The sequence below is a fragment of the Squalius cephalus genome (assembly GCF_949319135.1).
Source record: "Squalius cephalus genome assembly, chromosome: 21".
Taxonomy (NCBI): Eukaryota; Metazoa; Chordata; class Actinopteri; order Cypriniformes; family Leuciscidae; genus Squalius; species Squalius cephalus.
The window spans coordinates 13,666,380-13,689,489 of NC_137142.1; the positions used below are offsets into that span (position 1 = coordinate 13,666,380).

At 36.9% G+C, this 23,110-nt stretch overlaps 1 protein-coding gene and 1 long non-coding RNA gene across 3 annotated transcripts in view; both read left to right on the plus strand.

The window, feature by feature from the left end:
- Positions 1-10,189, plus strand: part of LOC307148710 (zinc finger matrin-type protein 4) — a 126,310-nt gene extending 116,121 nt beyond the window's left edge. Inside the window, 1 exon segment of the mRNA XM_079854425.1 lies at positions 6,784-10,189. Coding sequence (XP_079710551.1) covers positions 6,784-6,805 — 22 coding nt within the window. The 3' untranslated portion in view covers positions 6,806-10,189.
- Positions 3,521-5,723, plus strand: LOC307148914. 2 transcript variants are annotated; one of them, XR_013819496.1, is made up of 6 exons: positions 3,521-3,828; positions 4,203-4,256; positions 4,450-4,514; positions 4,615-4,674; positions 4,758-4,859; positions 5,115-5,723. It is a non-coding gene; the product is annotated as an uncharacterized lncRNA (long non-coding RNA). The 2 variants fall into 2 exon arrangements; XR_013819497.1 differs by having other exon boundaries at positions 4,758-4,855.
- Positions 10,190-23,110: the final 12,921 nt, after the last annotated feature.

The window sequence follows — 23,110 nt, forward strand, 5'->3', positions numbered from 1 at the left end:
GTTTACAGCTTATGAAACCCACAAAATCAAAATCCCAGAAAATTAGAATATTACATGAAATCACACAGTAATTACACAGTGATACCATGGTCATTGAACCAGGTTTTGGTTATTTTGGCAGTCTGGGCAGGTGCAAATCCTGCTGGAAAATGAAGGAAGCATCTCCATAAAGCTTGTCTGCTGAAGGAAGCATGAAGTTCTCTGGAAATGTTCTGGTGGACGGCTGCGTTGAGTGGACAGCACAGTGGACCAACACCAGCCGATGACATGGCTCCCCAAACCAACACAGACTGTGGAAACTTCACACTGGACTTCAAGCATCTTGGATTGTGTGCCTCTCCATTCTTCCTCCAGACTCTGGGACCTTGGTTTCCAAATGAGATGCAAAATTTGCTCTCATCAGAAAAGAGGACTTTGGTCCACTGTGCTTTATTAAATCCAGAGTCAACGCAGCCGTCTACCAGGACATTTCCAGAGCACTTCATGCATCCTTCATTTTCCAGCAGGATTTGTACCAGCCCACACTGCCAAAAGAACCAAAACCTGGTTCAATGACCATGGTATCACTGTGTAATTACTGTGTGATTTCATGTAATATTCTAATTTTCTGGGATTTTGATTTTGTGGGTTTCATAAGCTGTAAGCCATAATCATCAAAATTATAACAAATAAAGGCTTGAAATATCTCACTTTGCATGTAATGAGTCTATATAATATATTAGTTTCACCTCTTAAGTAGAATTCTTGAAATAAATCAACTTTTTGATCATATTCTAATTTTATGACCAGCACCTGTATATACAGTATATGTTTTATATATATATTTTGACGCACACACACACACACACACACACACACACACACATATATACATATAAATATATATATATATATATGTGTGTGTGTGTGTGTATGTGTGTGTGTGTGTGTGTGTGTGTGCATCAAAATGTCAAAAAATCACGTTACATTTTTGTTTCCTCTATTCTAATAAAAATATGATAAGAATTTGCATATTTTAGTGGAAGAGAAAGTGCAAAGCTGCACATCTGAGGGTACTGACAGGAAATATTGCTTTCAGCACTTATTTTGTGGGCGTGTTTGCACAATTACCTGATTTGCCTAATCTCTTTAGTGGATTTGCTAAAACAACGCATGCAAATGAACAACATTATCAGCCAGCGTAATTCATTTCCCCCCTTGTATTTTCAGTTAGTCTTCTGCGGTACGACTGAGATAAGGATTATAAGACCGGAGGGTTTGCCAGACTCCATGTTTGGGAAGGTTATTCCACAGGCAAGCTAGCAGATGAGCAGATTTATTTTCAGTCCTATTTGCACTAGAAGGGTGCTGAGAATGACCTCTCTAGAGAGTGAAGCTTCCCCAGGTGTTCAGCTGTGTCACTGTTACAGGCTTGAGGTAAGGGCTGAGGCTCTGGATTTCAATACTGACAGCCCTGGTGGATTGACTCTGCATTTCTCCTGAGGCATCTCCATGCGTGCAAATTGATGTTTGAAGAAAGAAAGGGAAATATTCATTGGAACAGTTTATCTTCTGTGATGGATTAGATATATGAGAGTAAATATTTACACTGTGTCATTACATGCAAGCCAATAAATATCCATCCTGAAACAATCTCACACTCTTTCTTCAAGCTTGGCAGGTTTTATCGAGTTTCAAATGAAGGCATTTTATGGGGGATTGGATTTTTCTTTTCACTGTCAAGATGCAAATTAAGAAATCTCTTTCCACCTCTTTTTGCATTGATTATGAAAGTCAGAAAGTCACAAAAGCTTTTACAAATGTATATTGAACAAAACCTGGTACTTTAATTGTGTTAAATCCTCCATAATCATATACAGTATTGGGTAAGCTTTGGAAGTTACAAGCTACAAAATTTAAAGTTGTTAAAAAAAATAAAAAAATAAAAAAACTTTTCATCAAACTACTGTTCTGAAAATGTAGTTTGTATAAGCTACTAACAAAAAGACAACAAACATCAAAAAGGACATTTAATTGAAAAGTGAGCATAACGTTAATTCATATTTACTGTAAAAATTCCCATAAAAGAAAACAAAATAAAACAGATTGTCTGTCATTTTATGGAGCAATTTTTTTAAAACAGTTGAACGTTTAAGTTAAATTTACTAGTACTTAAAAGTAAAATGTATACCAAAATGTATACCACTTTTTAAAAAATAAATCAAGTGTAGCATCAGTTCTGGCAGGTCACGTTTGTCAAGCTCGCATCAGCTGACTCTCAGCTGATCCACGTCTACCTATAGGAATATACGACGCCTATCACGGTATATAAGCTCCTTCAGTATTACCAGCAGCTATCACGTTTCTCAGGAGCTAATTACCCTCCTCCATCCCCAGCTCCTCCTCTTGTCAGTCAGGATTTGGCATTCTGATTCCCCTTGAATCATAATACATTCTCGAATCATGTTGTACTTTAAAATCTTGAATTAATGAAATCTGCAATACATTCATGTTGGTTCTGTTCTGCTTACCCTTAGGGGGGTTATTGCTGCTCCCCTTGCTCTTATCCATGCTAGGCTGCATGGATGCGCAGGGAGTTCTTGCCCAGAACAGAATCATACCACCCAATCCAAACTGTATGCTAATTGTCAATCGTATTCGACGATAGTGGTCCTGACAGAAAATCTATTTATGAAACCTTTTCATCAAACTCATCAGAAGTTTCCTCTAACTGGTCCTTACCTCCTCAGCTCATAAAGCACATCCTCTCTAGGTTTACTCTCACCAGCCCATCCTCTGTTAGTGGCCTAATTGCTCAAACTACTTGTCAGTTAGATCCAGCACCTACCTCGCTTCTTAAAAGCTGCCTATCTGTAATCTTATCTCCTAATTGCTCATTTGATCAACTTTTCTATTTCTTACAGGGTCTGTCCCGCTATCATTAAAAACAGCTGCGGTCACTCCCATTTTAAAGAAACCAGGGCTAGATTCTTCTTTTAAGAATAATTTAAGACCTATATCAAATCTTCCTTTCGTTTCTAAGCTAATTAAAAAAAGTAGTTGCTTCACAGTTACAAGCTCATCTCTATGCTAAAAAACATTTTGATCCCTATCAATCTGGCTTTCAGTCAGGCCACAGCACTGAAACAACATTTGTAAAAATTACTAATGACCTCCTAATATCTGCTGATTCTGGTTGTCTTACTGTTCTCATCATGCTTGACTTAACTGTAGCTTTTGACACTGTATCTTATCACATACTTACCTCTCTACTATCAGCTATCGGCATCACGGGTAGTGCTTTATCTTGTTATCTTATCCATAACTTCAAATCTTCTCTGTGTTCTCTCTCTCAAGGTGTCCCTCAAGGCTCTGTTTTTTAAATTTGCTGTATACTACTGTATTTGTCTAACACCACATACAGAGACTTACTGTATTTTTTAAAATTTGCTGTATACTACTGTATTTGACGTAACGGCCTCTCTGGCTGGCACCATTCCATCGTGCTTTTTATTTCCTAATTTTTGCCTTAAACCGCATGTCTACAACGCTATAATAGCCAGAGGCTGTCTATATTGGACACATTGAAGCGACCGGACCTTTAATACAAAATGCAAACCTGTTGGTTGAACCTGTTTGTCCCTTGTCAGAAATAGCGCGACTCGGAGTACCGTACGTCAGAAATATAACGGCTGCGGCGCATCACTACACTGTCTGGGATTTGTCGTGTCGCGCCAGAGCATCTAGTGTAATATCAGTGGGGTCTGTCTTTTGTTGGATCGCGCCGTTCGTGTCTGGCCCGGGGAAGAGACGGAATTGACTTCACCGAGAGAGAGATCAGCAAGCAAGGTAAAAAAAAAAAAAAAACATTCTGTGTGTGTTGACAGTATTGTGCCCAGTTTAACCTATGTTATAACGTGTGCCTAACTTACTCGTCAACATGGCGGTAACGAACTTTACCACGGTAAACTGAGCTAACGTTTCATTTTACACACTTTGTTAGATTATTGAATTGTCGAGTTAAAATATGCCAACGAGCAACGCGTTTACATTAACAATAAATGTGAATAAACTAATGTGAAATTCTGTTTTGGTTGTAGATAATGTTGGCCTACTGATGAGAACCTTTATAGTTTTAGCATTAGTATGCAAACTATAACATATTATAGTTTTTTTTTTATATGGAATTTAATATTTACTTCCATTTTTATATGTGTTTAAAGGCAACTGTAACAAAGCGCCAATTCGCGCCAGTGACTTCTAGCAAGATTCCAGAGGTAGGCCATTTGTGATAGGCCTATATTTTGAGATAAGTTTGCTGAAATGATTAGCAATATGTGAAAATTGCTTTGGAGCCACTGGTGCAGACTAGATAGCTTACAATATCTTATAAAATCTCTATAAAATTGGCTAACTTTATATCAAATAAGTGACTTTTGCATCATGTATAACTTTATATTTATTACACAGCAAATGAACCAATCAGAAGATGGACCATTTTCTTTGTTCAGTCTCACCAGATTAAATGTATCCAGGTAAGCACTGCAGTAAAACTGTCACTAATTCATTCATACCAAATCTAGCATTCTAAACAACTTAAGGTTATATTTTTGCATTATTTTGATATTTTATTAGGCAGAAGACTCTACCATTGCAGTCCCATCAGACCAGGAAGGTCCTAACATCAGCGCACAGGTGGGTTAACTACTGTAGGAAGGAGAACGGTCATCACTCAGTGATTTCTTGCATGTGTCTTACTGTGTATTTGTCTCAAACAGGGACCCCTTCACTGCAGACAAGCTGAAATGGGCTAAAATCATCGATTTCAGTCTTTCTCTCTATGGATCTCAGCATTTTTGGACAGAATTTAGGATTTGTAAGTATTACAATTTAATCTGGCATAATTTAATTTAGTTATTTTGTATGCTATTTATTGACAAAAGCTGTTTACAAATATATATTCTTAAGTTTTTGTGAAAACTTAAGAATATATGTATAATCATACAAGGAGGTTCAAAATAGTGTGACACTAATATTCTCTCTCTCTCTCTCTCTCTCTCTCTCTCTCTCTCTCTCTCTCTCTCTCTCTCTCTCTCTCTCTCTCTCTCTCTCTCTCTCTCTCTCATACAGTATAGTGTTGGAACCGGGATCTCCTCTGAAGGACTGAGTACATTTGTGTTTGTGGACACGCAGACAGACCAGGGAACATTCTGATGTTGTCAATCAAGTTCTGAACAGGAACCAATCTTTGGAGAAGTTCATTTATTCGCAAAGGTGGACAAAAACATTGTGTTGGCTTTTTAAAGATTATTTTTATGATGACTTTTACTCCTATGCTGTAGAAAAGATGGAGGAGTAGACAGTCAGACATTGATAATAATAAGAAATGTTTCTTGAGCATCAAAGAGACTTCGTTCAAAAACATTAAGACACTTAAATACTTCTTTTGGCCACCAGTGTACATATGTGTCATGTATTGTGAAAAGAACTGTGTTTTGTCCTGTGTTGGACATTTCCTTTTTGACTGCTTAAAAATGTATTTATATTCTGCAGTTTTATGAATGTAATGGTTGATATTTCATTATAATACTTGTATAAGCTAAACAACCAATGACTCTACATTCATTTAGTCAAATGCTAATGTTTTGTTTATGGTTTTATGTATGTTTTTAAAAATGTGTGAAGTGAAGGACAGCACATAATGTGTTAATTTAACACGTTTACACATCTTTGTGCTAACCTTTCTGACATATTTACTTTGTTAAAATCATTAACACAATGAATGAGTTAAAATTAACACAAAAAATGCTGTCCCTAAACTCACCCATTAATGTGTAAAAATTTTACACATCATTTCCAGCATTGGCATGTTTATTTTGTGATATATATGAAATGTTTTAAATAAAAAAATGGTATTTTGTGATAACTTTGTCTCATTGGTTTGTATGTCAGTATAATTATGTAGGATAACAATAAAATTAATCATATATCAAAATTATGAAATCTAATTTATATTTAGTACAAATAAAAATAATTACAGTAGTGTACTGATTAGTTTCGTTTTTACAGTAATGCACTGTATTACACAATTACAGTACCATGTACTGTAAAACTGAAATACGGTTTGGTACTGTAACTCTTAATTACAGTAACTTACTGGCAACAGTGTTTGATTACTTTATTTTTGACAAAACATACTATATTTAACATATGCTGAGCAAAAATTGGCAAACAAAAGCTTATTTGAGGTGGCAGATATTTTACAGTAAAAATGTATAATCTATCCAAAACTAATCAACGAAATGTTGTCTTTCATATGTCTGTAACATAGGTCTTTTGTTTTTATTATAAGAAATATAAATGTTAATTTGCAGTTTAATACGTTGCTTATACAAATACATTTTATTTCAACATATTTCAGTCGATTTTTACTCAGTATAGCAATACAGTTTGCTAAAAGCGAAACATTCATTCACACACAGAAACGCGATTCAAATTTAACTTTTAAATGTCTTCATGGATTTGCTCCCCATTATTTATCTGAACTTCTGCACTATTATTCACCTCCTCGCTCTCTCCGGTCATCTGACTTAAAACTGCTTACTGTACCTCGTTTTCGTCTTTCAACAATGGGTGATCTATTCAGTGCTGTGGCTCCGAAACTCTGGAATTCTCTTCCTCTAATTCTTTGTGACACTTCTACTATATCCTCACTCAAATCTCAACTAAAAATGTATTATTATTATTGGGAAACTGGCCATGATATAAATATGAATATTGACAATTTTTTCTTTTCTTTTTCAGTTTGAAACAACATCAGCAATGAAGAAATACTCCAGCCGAAACAGAACACAAAGACCGTTTCAGGAATTTACAGAACTGCACAAACTAATTGTGAACTCCTAAGAAAAGATGTCTTGTTTGGCCACAGGAATTGTTCATCTACAATATCTGAGTTTCCTCAAATGTCAAGTGTTTTATTTTTTTATTCACAATCACAATCTACTTTGGGAAAATCTGTCCTTCCATGAGCGTAACGCAAAAGGATGTCTATAAACTCCAGAGAAATTCATCATCTAACATGAGCGCACCAGCCTGAATAGACATGCAATGATCATGCTACTTTCATTTTTGCCTTTAAAACTCTTGTATGCAGTGGCCTGTCATTTCTCTGCTCTTCAAACGAGTCATCGCTGCTTTGGTCGTTTGCTTTGGCATGCCGGAGACAGAAAGAGATCATCAACCCTATTCCAGTGATTTTGTCTCACTTGTGTGTGTGAATGCTGCCAGTGAGGAATCAATTTAGCTGCCTTTGTGTGAAATCTCTTTCAGCTATGGTCAAAAACAATGTTTCAGCACGATTTCCAGCACTGTTCCCACAGATTAAACAAATGTCCTGTTTATTCGCACCACAGTCAGTGTCGCAGAGGGCACAACATTCCTACAGAGCTGTGATGCTGCTTAAACACTGATGTCAAACGGAATATGCCATCAATAAAAAGGAGTCCAGATGCAATGAGTTGGCATTTTTTCACTCTGACTCAATCATGGATGATTCACATGGACGTAAATGTGTAAACCAGGCTCTGAGCTTTATCTAAATCTATGCCAAAATGACTGCCTGTAAGATCAGAGCTCAGTGCCTGCTGTTTTGATGTATGAATGCATTTTTTTTTTTTTTTTTTTTTTTTTGCTTTTCTGATGTGGCATAAAAAATAAAAATGTGGTGTTATTCTTGTTATCTTAGACTATATGGTAGCTACTAAACTAAAACTAAAATAGAACTGGGGCCTCATTTATAAATACGTGCACAGAATAGCCGCTTTTTCACTGTAGGGGCAAACTGTTCTCTTTCCTTTACCTTTCCATTCCGTGCATATCTGGCCCAGCCGGTATGGATTTGGTTTCATTTTCCACTGTGGGGCTGATTGACAGAGCTCTTTGGAATGTAATACAAATTTGTCAGCTGTTGCCTTGTTAACGCCAGAATTTACAGATGATATGAGATGTAAATAGCGTCCACGTTATGGAAGATGATCAGATATTTATTTTAATTTTACTATTAACTTGTTTATACTTCGCTCAAATAGTGTGCTTGGCTAGCTACAAAAAACTGGTAGCCAATCAACAGACAACTGACCAATCCTGAGTTGCGACGTCATTACACACATTCTACCAGAACGGTTCAACCTACTAGCCAACCTTGCTGATAATTCTGGGAGGAGAACCATTTGTAATCTTGCCGTGCCGTCCCAGGCTCGAGTGGACGTTCACTCCATGTCGTAATTACCGTAATGTTTCTGAACTGCAAAAAGCCTTCACGTGCTTGTAGAACTTGTAATTACAAAGTGTAAACGTGTAATTTTCTGAGAGCTACAACTTGGCTGCTGTACCACCTGACCACTGCAGATTCAAGGTTTGTTCGACTAAGCACTGCTGTGCAGATCGATCTGTGTATGACATCAAAGTAACGCGAGAGCATTTTGAAAGTATATGGAACTTCATTTATGGTAATTACGACATGCCGTAAACGCAGCATTTAACTGGAACCACTCCTTACAGTTGTTAGAACTGTTCAACCTAATGGTGGGAAAGCGGCTAATCACACTGAACGTGAGCAAACAAGCATTTACTAAATGTTTAACAAGCAAGCATTTCCACAAAAAAAAAATCAAAATCCATCCTGCTTCATTTTGTATCCTACAGAACGCCCACAAATATCCTTGTAATGTTATATTCATTCCTTGTCCATGTTTACTTGCAACTCATAATCTGATTCAAAATCATATTCTCACAAAAATGTGTACTTGACATATTAAAACATCCTGTTATGTTATCTTATTCCAGGTCTTTTAAAATCTTTTGTTATAGTGGTTTTAAAAATAAGACACTGACAATTACATTATTAGCGTTTGTCCAAAAATCTAATATATTCCTGCGAATGTAAAGGTTGTCACTCATTTATTTAGTAATTCAGACAGTGAATATTTCCACATCAGTTTCTGCATTTTTTGAATCCAAGTTTGTTCATCTCTTTTAACATATGATAAAATCCATGAGATTTAGCATCAGATCATACAGTATGTACATTTTATAAATGAGGCCTCGGTCACAATAGTGTGACATTTATGCAAATCAGAGTATTACGGTAGCGACCAAGCCAGATGTTTTAAATGGTATGGTTAAATAATGCAAAAAAAAAAAAAAAAAAAAAAAATTGTTTTGTAAATAATCTATACACAACAATATTGTTTCACCCCTGAACTGCTAGTCCAGGATGATTATTGTGGATCAAATGGAGGCCAGTAAGAGCTGTGTGAGTAAGCCTCACTCCCCTGGCCTCAAGAGGTGCACTAGCGACTGACGCTAGACACTGCGGTCATAGTGTCCTTGTTAGCACAACCGCCGGAAGAGCCGGTTCATATCCCGCTCAGAGCAGTGCGAGAAGAACCGGAGGGGTTACATCTACTTGACAAGATTTTTGTGTACTGCTTTCTGATCAATATGTGATTTAACTGAAATCCTGAAAACCCTTGGGCTTTTACAAATCATCTGTTAACAGCCATTGAAGACACTGTATTTATGTCTAACCCCAATGATGTCTCTTTTGAAAGATATAGAGGAATAACATTTAATTTACTGTGAGCTAGACTACTGAATGGCTGTTATTTGAATGCTATGCCAGTATTTGTGTCTTGGTTTCCAGTACAAATGTCTGAAATATATTTTGCAGTGCTGTTTGCTACAGTATAAAAGGACTCAGGATTACTGGACCCCTGTTGCAGACATTGTTTTGTGAATAATACCAGAAAGATCAGGACAAAGGACATTAGAGATTAACTTGATGTGAAGTACAGAGTTGCGGGATCTTTGAGAACAAACTCAGGCTGTTAAGATGTATCAGTTTGTATCAGTTCTTGTTTCACCTCGTCTCTGTCTTTAGCCTTTTTCTGATCATGTAAATGCAAATGGTCTTGCTGTCCATGAAATGGAATGCAATTTCAACTACAAATGGATTACAAAATATTTTATGGTCAATATATGCTGTGGGCTAGAATGATATATTTATTATAAAAACATATATTAAATACAGTGTGTGAAAGCATATTATGTAAATGGAAAGAGTTGTGAATTTCCTGTGAAATGGTGAAAAAATAAGTCTGTACTGTGCACATTTGTAAATACACTTGATAATGACTATTTTCACTTTCAAACTATTAACGAGTTTCTGGGTATTATTTTCTGTGACATGGGAATATCATCATTATTATCATCATCATCATCAGATAGATAGATAGATAGATAGATAGATAGATAGATAGATAGATAGATAGATAGATAGATCATCAGCTGTGAATTGCTGCTGAAGGATGGTGCTTTGGAGGAAAGGAAAATTATGAAAAAATGTTTAGCCAGTGGGTATCAGTAAGCGGTTTCCATATAGATCGTAAAAGCTTTCAGGGTTATTAAAGTTAATGTGTCTGCGTGCAGTTAGCCCCCAGCTGCACTTTGTTGTAAGTTCAGATCTTATTGAGGTTGTACACACAGTCTATTTTTCCTGCAGAACTGGAGCTTTCAAAACTACATTTTAAGATTAATTTTTCAAAAAAGTGCTAAAAGATACTGTGACTAACATTGCATTTGGAGATCTAAAAAGTTAAATTACTCTTAGCAATAATATGAGAGCACATAGAATTAATTCACACAAAAATTAAAATTCTGTCATCATTTATGCATCCTCATGTTATTATTGTGTTCATCAAAATATTCAAATGTACAATCGGTTAAGAATCCAACATTGTTTCACGTTGTCAAAGTCACACCATGCCGTGACAATCACAAAATGAGATTTGGGAACTAAAATTTAGATTTTCGACAGTTCATCACAAAACTGTTCTTTGATGATACTTTTATGGTCATCTTTTGTCATTTTTAAGGCTTGACCCCAGTCACTATCTTCTTTCGTTGAACAGAATTAATTAAAATGTAATAAGGCCATGCTGCTACTAAAAGTTTTGTACCTTTAACATATACTGACAACCACCATAATAACACTGGTGGTAAAGGGAAAACCACAAGATGAATCAAAGTTCCTCACAAGTAGCTTTTCCACTAGCCTTTGTAGCCAGACCTTTAGACTGACGGCAGGTCATAGCACCTTTCATTTGCCAAGGACCGCCCAAGAGGACATCTGACCAACATTTAAAGCAACCCACAGTCATTTTTGTTCAATTTCATGTTTAGGGGTGTGAAAATGTAAAGTCGATGTCCCCACAATAACAGACTAGTGTGCAATCATTCAAGAACGTCTTGCAAGTTTACTGGGATAATTGCGCAATAATGGTGCTGTAAACATTTTTGAAAATCCAGCATTTTGTTGATCCTGATAAGCACTCATTGTCTTGTGATTTTCTTCTTCCATAAGGGGGTTCGGTGTCACGACGACTTTGTTTCCAGGCGGACTGTTAAAGAATGTGACACAAACGTCTCCCGGAAATCCTGGAGAATCCAACCAATCAGATGACGATTTCGAAAGTTTCGAAGTGTTTCCCATTTTGAGTGTCTTATGCATCAGGCATTCATCCAACGGTCCGAGGGGGTTAAGGCTGAGGTTGAGACTACTTTTCCATAAGCTTAGGTATAGAAGGTGCACACAGTGTCATGCACAGAAATACAAAACACCATCATTAGAATACAAATTGTTGTGCCCCGATCTCCCCTATACTTTATGTGATTTGTGAGTATTCTAGTCACATTGTTTGAAGTTTAAATTAATTATCTTTAAATTATATCATGTGTATAGTGACTCGTATTTATATATTTTGTGTTTTCTCTGTATAGGTTAAGCTAAACATCTGAATTAAGCACTGAAAATAAGCTAAATAAGATCAAGTTGTTGCTGAAAGATTTTCAATAAATTGCTTTTTTGAAGAATCAGATAAGATGATTGAAGCCTTTTTCAAGTTTGGTCAGACATTGAGGCTAAGAATCCCTGTATAACTTGACACAAATTACTAAAATTATCCAATAAACATTAATTTAACAACATACACTGCTGGAGGAAAAAGGGGCCAAGCCCCAAAAGGCTAAACACTGAGCTTTTGTTTAATTAATTTTCAGGTAGACTATCAGCAGCCTCAAAGCTATCAGTCATCAGTTGGAAACAGACGCCTCAACACCCGCCATGTGTAGCGGAAGCAGCGCGAGATCTCGAGAGAATGATCAAGCAGACACAGAGACAGTGTAGTACCATAACATTCTTAGATTAAAAGGAAAATGGGTAATATTTATACACAAGATCAAGCAAAATCGTCCACGATGTCCAGGCCATCCAATCATAGTACTCAAAGATCAACCCCTACCATATGTGGCATGTTAAGAAATATATCAATAAGTCAGAGAGGTCAGATGTTCAAATGTATGTGCGTGTCTTGAGTTCCCGTTTGCGTGTGAGTGTATAAGTGTGTCCAAGGCCTAGTTCTTGTTTTGTCTATGTCCAGAACTTAGGTGGATTATTTCTGACACGCTGACTCACGTGCTAATCACTTTTATTGTCTTTATTAACTGTTATTTATTTATGTCTTTCCTTGGTCCTCAATGGTGTCATTGTGTTGGTCCAGATGAACTAATCAGCTTGCATATCAAGATAACGCTTCGTCTCCAGCTCCTTTATGCCTAATATGTCTGCTCTCCTAGTTATTCTTGGTGTCCCCCTTGGCATGGGGCAGCCTTCAGGCTACTAGCATGTATCCATGCGGTTGCAGATCAGTCAGCACAACCGTCCTTGTCACTGTAATCACTGTGGCCGGACCCAAGTTTCAGCTCTCTGACCTTGACTGGTTACAGGCTACTAAACAGCATCTGCTGGTTGGGCACAAACTAATGTGCCCATCTTTCATTCTGAGGGAATAGGAAATGTTAGCAAGACATCACCATTAATAGAATTCTATTTCTCAACCACGGCTGTGACATAGCCTAGTCTTCCAGGACCACCTCCATTTCACCTATAAAGAAGAAATGCCAGCGCAGCCTTTGACCCATGGGTTTGGGATAGGCCTAGCCATTAGAATTTCAAAAGGAGACATTCTGGTAGTGGAGGATGGTGCCATTCATATTTCAGTTTGACCACAAATGACTGGTCAGGATATTAGCAAAATTTAAGCAAATGCATTACTTAAAAAGCCATTGCTATTTCAGAAAAAAACATCTATAGTGAACATTTGGTCTCACATTAAAATCAAATGAACTGGGAGACATTGTTTAACTACTAACTGTTTGAAGCCATTAACATTGAGTGGAATAACACTGACTCTTCTTCCTGTAAAAAGCTGTCTGCAAGTTGGGGAAGGATACTCCATGCTAAGTTACTTTATCTATATTTGTGCAATTCGTGCTAATTTCCTGACCAGTGATTTGTGATTTACATGGTTAAGACCATAAAAAGACCACTAAATATTTTGACATTTTTGGCTTGCCCCACCCCATTATTTGTTTAACATCCAAAAACAGTATATTTAACAGTATTTTACAGTAAAATTGCTTGTAATGTAGATCTATTACAGTTTTTCAGAGCTCAGGGTTTAAAAATACATGGGCTGAATCTGAAATCACCCCCTAAACCCTCAATCATTATTCCCTACGTTAGTCCATTAATACGGTTCACTTTCTGAATGAAAACGAATGAGCGAATTCGGACAGCTGTTGAGTGTACATCGGCTGTGCACTCCTTATTGCAGTGTAATGTGGGATAGAATGAGTACACTAGATAACGTCCACTATGGTTTTGGACAAAACTACATGGATGACCCCTCTAATAATGCCATATTTGAGGATATAGGGGCCATTTCGGATTCAGCCATGGAGAATAATCAAGGTAAAACAGAACAAGTGCAGGAACTAATTAACAACCAGGGAGACTGACTAGGAGCAGACAAGCATGCAGACAGGGAAAAGTCAATGATAATAAAACAGAACATAACCATTACAGTACATCTACAAGTACATATTTTCCCCTTATAGTACACTCACGTAAAGCAATATACTATAGCAAACCTCAACTGCTTGATTGTTTAAATCTTCGCAAAATGTAAACTATCGCGCATCTCTAATCTGATAAATGTGACTGTAAGGCATTAATATCATGATTGTAAGCTGCTTTAAGTAGAAGAGGCTATGAGAGGCTTTCATGAAGTAAAATCACTAAAAGCCTTCCTTCCGCTGGAAAAAATAGTCCCTGACTGTAAACAGCAACAGAAGTTACATACATTATTTCAGCAAAGACTGTCTTAATGAGTTAGTCAGTCAGTAGATAAGGCTTTTTAAGTGAAAAGACTCAAACTTGTGATCACGGAGAAGGAAGATGCAACTAACAAATGACTAGGGCACGGGAAAACCCCTTAAGTTAACTGTTAAAAGGACAAGATATTGCAGCGGACATTCAAACAGATTTTTTTATTATGAATATTGGACTGACCTGAAGGAAAATGCCTTTAAATAAACTCGCTTACTCACAATACTCTACTCTAGCTTCAATTAACAATATCAATGAGATCAAACATGTGTTTAAATTGCTAAGAGTGGTTGCTAGGAGTGTTGTGTAGTGATACGTTGGGTGAAGCGGTCATAGCCGTTTTATCGCGAATGAAACACAGCTATTGACCAATCAGAATCAAGGATTGGAACAAATCATTTTATAAAAACATGTATTGTGAAAAGTACTTAAACAAATAAAATTGACTTGAACAGCTTGCTAGAAATCTTATCATACAGGTTAAAAACAAAAAACAAAATGATGAGAATTTGTATATTGATAACATATAGGCCACATGCACATGAAATATATGGAATATCAATTCAAACTAAACCTAAACACTTGAATATTGTAAAAAACAAAATATATTTTGTGGTTTTAAGATCATAGGCTACTTACAGATAAATATCTTCTCTCGTTTTTATCTCTGACAGTGCTTTTCACTAATTTATCATTCTTTCTCTGTATTTTTCTCTCCTTCACGTTGTCCCGCAAATGGAGGACAGTGTTTTCAGGACAGCACATGTAATATAATTACCTGGGAAAATCAAATCACCACTCGGTAACAACTTGCTAAGGAAAATATCTCAAAGGCTCTCACAAGGGCAATGACCTGGACTCTTAAAACAGCTTAATTTAATTTACATTCATTTTGAAATCCTATATATTAGCAATAGTGAGCAGCCAGTAATGATATTACCTTCATCTATGACATCAATAGAGGACAAACACACACAAAAACACACTTCAACACAACACTGCAGTCACAACAAGTGACATTCAAAATATTTGCCCCATGGAATTGGTTTTTAGGGGCATTTTCTTCCTTTTCTCTCACCATTTATAGTAGACACCATTTATATAGTCAGTATTTCTATTGAATTAGTTACAAATATAAAGGAACAGGAATAAAAATGCTCAAGATATAACACAAACAAAATAGCACTGCTAATGCATTTTAATCATAGTCAGCCAATTATAAGACAATACAACTTTTTAAATATTAGAGTATTCATTAATATTTTGAGTTAGCATTTATTTTATACATTATAGCTTTTATATTTAATATTTTTATTTTAACATTTTTATACATTTTTTTATATGTTCATTTTTAACCACTCTGAGGTTTAAAAAGACAACTCCTCACATTTTAAATATCTGAGGCATTTTCATCACTTTCAATGGATAAACATTTCTGATCCTGATGCATTAGCAATTTGTGGATTGGGAAGAGACACTCCAGATGTATCAAACATGCCTTAATAAATTGCTAAACTATTTGTGAATTTATCTGATTACATCAATGACAATGTGTTTCTACAAACTGTTTGAGGTGGGACAACCACACATTAAATGTTCACTCAGAACCTCTGCCTTATTCAGAGCAGCACCAGGTATGCAATTTCTTGGAAAGATCTGGGGCTCGTTCTTCGTACGTTGCTTATTACATCCGAGATCAAATGACACATCCAAGATGATATCATCGTGCTAATCATGATCCGGCTAATTGGGTTCTTCGAACTCACCTGTTGTTTATGATTAGTATCGCTGGATTGAGTTATCTGAGATAACTGCGCGTTCATGCGCTGGCTTAAAAGGGGATATGTATCGATCGTAGAAACATTGATCAGCAACGCTGCTATTGGCTGTTCAGCGTGGCCAAAGAGCGCGCACAGTTTTTCTCCTCAACAGAGCAAGATAGTCGAAGTTTATTCGGAATTTTAATGTTTAATCAAAACGCCAGGGAACACCTCAAAGTCTGCAAAAGCCAGGAGAGAGGGCTGGCAAAAAGTAGCAGACAATTTAAATCTGTTAGAAGTGGCCATGTTAGATGTTTTTATCACTTATTAGCCTTTTTTGTATTTTAATAATTGCATAATTAGGCTACTTTGTTCATTGTAATGTCAGTCACCATACTAGAACATGGGAACAAATAAAAGTGAAGTACAAAAATATTCTACACAGCCTAATGGTAATTTTTAGTTATATTATAGTCTCTTCTCTTCTATAAAAGGCACTGTTAAATAAATGGTTGTCTGTTTATAAAAGCAACCAAGAAAAAGGCTGAAAAAAAGAAAAGATCTTAGTAGCCTACACTGTAAAATAATTGTACAAATATTGCTGCATTAAATGAAGGTCGCATTAAAAGTAATGATGAATTGCTTTGACTTGTGAAAGTGAAAACTGATAAACTTATATTAATGTAAAAATATTTTGCCATGAGTTATTGATCACATTTTCCCGAGTGTAGTTCATTGTAATGACATTGTGTTTTCCTCTTTTGTGCACTTTTACATAATACACCAACACTTGTATCTGTTCCCAAGAAAGTGGAGCTGAAATATGTGCAGTAAGTGGACATTCTCTAACTTTCCAAAGGAAAGAAAGTATAAGACTTTGTAATGTCCATTTGTTTCCATTGCACTGGACAGTGAATAAACCCTCTCAGATAACTGTCATATGGAGGAACTAGCCTACCTGCAAGTGCATAAATAACTTTACTTCATTTATACTTGTATGCTTTATGGCTGCAATATAAGTTGCAGGATTCCACATCTACAGAAAGGCCTACAGAAGAGTCTGCACACACAGAGGAGACATAGGCCTACAGGTGGACAGTGTATAGCCAACTTTTCCTTTTTATTTGTTGCATGAGGCATGTGTCTAATATCTTGTTGCAGGCACTTGACCACTGGCTTTTCTTTACAAAGAACAATTGAAATAAAACTCAAGGAACTAAGCATATTTGTCTTTTATTAAACATTTAATGATTTTTTTTTTTTTTTTTTTTTTTTGGCAATGTTGTGTAATATGGCACATGTAGCAATGTCACAGGCCCTGTCAGGTGTGCAACCCTCAGACTTTTCAGACACTGAAATCTTCCCTTTAGTTAGCTGAAGTTCATCTCATTGTGTGCCCTTGTCCTGGCTAGAGCTGCATTGTAACTGGTGTGGGTCAGGGAATGGGGTCATAAAACACCTGTCTGCAGGAACATGTCATAATCACCTATGAAAAATGCAGTTCTGTTAGGATCAATAAGTGTATGTAATACAGTGAGCTTGATATTTAATTGTGGAACTTTCCTTACCACTTTCAAATAATGTGCAGGAATGTGAATCTCTGAAAATTCTTAAGTCATGCACAGATCCTGACCTTTTTGCTTTCACATTTGTGATTATGGAAGATTTGTCAACTGCCTTTTTTTTTATTTGATATAATATTATTAATCTGGAATATTAAGAATCCCAATTGTAACTGGGCTGCACATTTACATTGTGAACCCCCTTTCTGTTCACATAATCCCCTTCATTGAGGCCTTGATGGCAGTCTATGGTAGCCTATAGTCTATGGTACCAATCACGTTAGTGAAGCCTGAGTGACATCTGTAATCGGCATGGTCATGATTGTATGATCTTCATAAAAAATGATGATAGCCTAAAAAAAAATTTGCTTTAAAAAAAACTGCTTTACAACATTGGGTCTAAAGTGGCTTGGAAATGCCAAAAAAAAAAAAAAAAAACTGTTTTTTAAACCTAAAAGCGCCAGGTAAACTCCAAATGACACGACAGACAGCCCTTTCCATCAACTTCTCCGCATCTCCAATAGCGTAAAGGAAAGAGCCACTCGCAAATAATCTTAGGGCAATGCAAACAGTTTGTGCTGTATTTAAAGCCAGACTCCGACAAGTCGAAAATAAATGTGCGTTTCCAACAATTTAATAATGTAAACGACAATCTCACGAGTCACGAGAAAGAAAAAAAAACATCTCAGAAAGTGCACTATCGCGCTGCGCTGGACTTCCCGCATCAGCTCCGCTTATGAAGCCGGGATCTAATCCTGTTTACATGAAATAAGCCTGCTCCCGAGCAGGTTTGAGTTTGCGCATGTGTTGCTATGACAGCAAGTCCAGGATGAGCTTCGAAGAACCAAACGATCCAAGATCATGCCAAATCGTCAACAATCAAATCCAGCTAACTGAGTTAGCGACGTACGAAGAACGAGCCCCTGTTTGCAGTGTTTCTTCAGCAGAACAATCCAAAAACACAATAAATAACAGTACAACCCACTGAAGAGATGTATGTTTATCCCTCACAGCCTCACTTTCATTTCCGTTAAAAATCAGAGATGGCACAGCAATAAATAAGGTCTATGGTCCCACATCCTTTACTATACTGAAACACTGAATCACACAAGCTGAATACAGGAGATTGCTTTTGACAGCACAGTCACATGAAGAGGAACTTAACCCTGAGTGACTATATCAGTGAAACATCTTCTGATCATAAATACTGCAGAGACACTCTGGAACATGAAATCCCTTTTCTCACGTTTCATAACAAAGCAGACTGTAGGTACTATCTTTGCAGCTTTATTAAGAGTTCCCTCATATATGATTTTCTTAAGTTGGCTGTCACTACACAGCGCATCTGAGGAAGTCAACATGAAATGCTGTTGACATCCTGTTTTACTTGTAAGAGATTACAAAAACAAGCGTTTATTATTAGGAATAACATGCCCTTATGAATTGTTCACAATAAGACCAGTAAAATGCCTTTAGAAAGTAAATAGGGTCAATTTTGATTTCATGTTGACGATTCTAGAGTTCTTGACTTTCATCTTCACGTTGATTTTGATTTGTTTAAAAGGAATCTGCACTGCACTGCTTTCATGGTCAAAAAGACTGTGAATTATTTCTATGGGAACATGCCTAAATGAATCTGCAGCAGTCATGTGGTACAAGTAGGAGATATCAGAAAATTCCCATCTTACAAGCTGTAATTACCTGCTTTACAGGGACATGGATGCTTTTTACAAGTTGAAATCTCATAATTACGGGAATTACAACATGGTGGTAACGGGCCTTTAAATCCTAAGAATCGATCTTTTAGTCTACACTGAGAAAAAATTATCCTGTGGTGAAGTAAATACTGCAGAAAAAACAAACGTACCAAAATTTTAAAAATAAAGTAAATTCTATATTATTACTCAATTTAAGCTTGTAGAAATCAAAGCATAGATATATCAACATTATAAAATTAAGAAAAACCTACTCAACTTTCTGATACTGGTGTGCCCATCATGCACTGTGGCATGGGTAATTAATAAGGTTGCATTTTTCACTGTTTTCCAGCTGTATTTACACTGTTTTATCATTGCTTTTGTTGTTAGTTTTACTGACATCTGGAGTTAATTTTCTACTCAAAATGACATTCATACCCAAAAATGAATAGATCCAACGAATGTTATCGCTAACGTGTATTGTGTACCAAGTATTGAAGTCTCTGTGTTCGGGTAGATACTATACTACCTCTATGTTGACTACATAATATCCACTGTATTATTTACTTTGATGTTCTAAGTAAAGCATGCACTTTATAAGCATGGCATAGTTCATTATATTGTTTGAGTAAAATGTATTTGAAACATAGCCAAGTTAAAGTTACTTATTTTCTATGTTAACTATGCCATTTGCTCACAAATCTTTGCTGCTAAATGGAACACAGACTCTTTGTAGACTGTCAGTATGCAGCAGATGTCCTGTCACTGTACACTAATCTATGATGACAATATTTGCATATCATATTAAAATATAAATATGTCTTAATGAATTGCAAAACTATTTGTACAGATTGCAGTAACAAATGATTGTATTTTAAATATACGTTTTACAAACAGTCTACTCTGTGAGCATGCAATGCGGAATGGTATAACAAAACAAAACTGCTCTCATCGTAATTGTTGGGGTGTAGTGATTTTAATGGGCGAAAGCATCTAGTTTGCTCACTCTCAATGCAGAAATGGGTTTGAACTGACATGATCTCTTGCAACGCAGACAGATTCATTTACTATAATGAAAGCATTTTGATTTATCACGTCAGTGCAAATACAGAATTGCAAACTCTCAAAAAAATGTCTGCATTATGGAAGCGAGCCGGACTTTGAGTATCCCTAGTCTAGTCATCGTGCCCAGGGAACCTGAAAATTGGTCCCAAGCCCCAATAGCCTGGATATAATATCCTAAAATCCATAAATTCAGAAGCTAAAATGTTGCACACCTTGACCCTATATTAATAAATTTCCCGCAATTCAGTTGATGATGAAAAGCTAGCTGTCAATCAACGTAATAAGATTTTTACCAGTGATATTGGAATTGCCAGCGGTTGACTGAAATGAATGTCAGCGCTGACTCTGGAGTATTTGCTGTCTAATAAGCTCACTTCCAGCAGACGTTTGTATCATCTGTCACTGTCAGATGCATGCAAGCCTGCTTTCACGCTGCTGTTCCTTCTCATATTGAGATCTCACAACCGGACACCACTGACAAAACACACATGTCAAATCTGACACAGGCAAGACATTTCTCACATATTAAAATCTACACATATACACACTATGTAATGAGGGTAGACAAACAATGACAGGCAAGCAATATGGAATTTCATAATGACATTAATTTATGTGAATAATAGTATGTCATGGAAATCGTAACATTTAGCCTGAAGTACACACACACACACACACAGAGAGAGAGAGAGAGAGAGAGAGAGAGAGAGAGAGAGAGAGAGAGAGAGAGAGAGAGAGAGAGAGAGAGAGAGAGAGACACTATGTTTAGGACACTTTTTGGCACTCACGTCACACTCAAAAATGGCTCAACTTTGACAAAATATCAAACTGAGTGGCATCTATAAATAAATGATGCTACATCTTTTCTCAGAGCTAACGTCATTTTTCTGAGCTACTTGTGCAACTTGACTTTTAGTTTTGCAATGACCATACTTTTTTGTGTGTTTGTGCTATCTTTCTTTGTATCTTAAAAATAAATGCTTCTAGACATACATTTTTAAGTAGCTTAAGTGGCCAAATTATTTTTGTTTCCAATATGTGTTACTGGAAACCTTATAATAGTATCCCTCAAATTTTCCATCACAATGTTTCTCAATCACAGGAGCCCCTGATGGTAAGCACCACAGACCAGCGAAAGTGTGAAGATAAGGTCACAAAATTTCAATTACCGATTTCAGCTGAGCAGAAAATTACACCTCAGGGACAAGGAGCAAATAAAACATTGGAAATAGTGCAACACTACTGATATGTTTCCTCATTTATGTGGGTGACAGCAGCTAGTCTGTCGTAATACTGCACTGGTTCAAAGAAGTAAGTTGAGGGATACTAAAATTAACTATTAATCTTACACTAAATGGAAATAACATTTATTCTTTTAAAGGAACAGATTTCACGCTCTAAAAATACAGTTTAAAACAACAGTGAATCCCACATTATAAGTTTCTGTTAAACTTTCTTCAGTGGGGGCTGGATATATATGCACGCTTATGAATATTCACTGACATTTACATTTGTGAAGGCAGACAAAAGTTTCTTCATTATTATATATTTGGTCTGTGTCTTATGTTAAATTTGCACTATTAAGTGAGTTATTAATGTGTTTTCATAGCAGTTTAATTTTAGGTGGGCGGGCGGGCGGGCAGATAGATAGATGATAGATAGATAGATAGATAGATAGATAGATAGATAGATAGATAGATAGATAGATAGATAGATAGATAGATAGATAGATAGATAGATAGATAATACTCAAGCTACTCCTTGAAGTGCTTGAAGTGTCTATTTTTAAATTAAGTCATATCAAAAGCAAACAGGTATTCTCTGTTTATGTAATCCATATAAAACCAACGAGAGGTACAATCTTCCCTGTATGACCTCATTATCTTTAATGTGACCACACCCACACACTGAGCTTTCACATGCTAATCATTAGTTTTGGGTCAGAGTCCACCTTTGTCGAGTCGAGTCCAAGTCCTTACCAATCAAGTCCAAGTCCAAGTCTGAGTTCAAAGGGGGCTGAGTCGGACTTGAGTCCAAGTCCTTAAAATCCGAGTCCGAGTCGAGTCCGGCCGAGTCATTTGAAATTGACCTTTCACAAAGACCCGCCCCTCTTAGTTAGAGTAAACCACTCTCTCCACTGCAGGCAGTCCAGCTCCTTCAGGATGGCTCATCAATACGTGCCATTGCCAGAAGGTTTGCTGTGTCTCCCAGCACAGTCTCAAGAGCATGGAGGAGATTCCAGGAAGACAGACAGCTACTCTAGGAGAGCTGGACAGGGCCGTAGAAGGTCCTTAACCCATCAGCAGGACCGGTATCTGCTCCTTTGTGCGAGGAGGAACATGATGAACACTGCCAGAGCCCTACAAAATGACCTCCAGCAGGCCACTGGTGTGAATGTCTCTGACCAAACAATCAGAAACAGACTTCATAAGGGTGGTCTGAGGGCCCGACGTCCTCTAGTGGGCCCTGTGCTCACTGCCCAGCACCAGGGAGCTCGATTGGCATTTCCCATTGAACACCAGAATTGGCAGGTCCGCCACTGGTGCCCTGTGGTTTTCACAAATGAGAGCAGGTTCACCCTGAGCACGTGACAGACAGGAAAGGGTCTGGAGAAGCCGTGGAGAATGTTATGCTGCCTGTAACATCGTTCAGCATGACCGGTTTGGTGGTGGGTCAGTGATGGTCTGGGGAGGCATATCCATGGAGGGACGCACAGACCTCTGCAGGCTAGACAATGGCACCCTGACTGCCATTAGG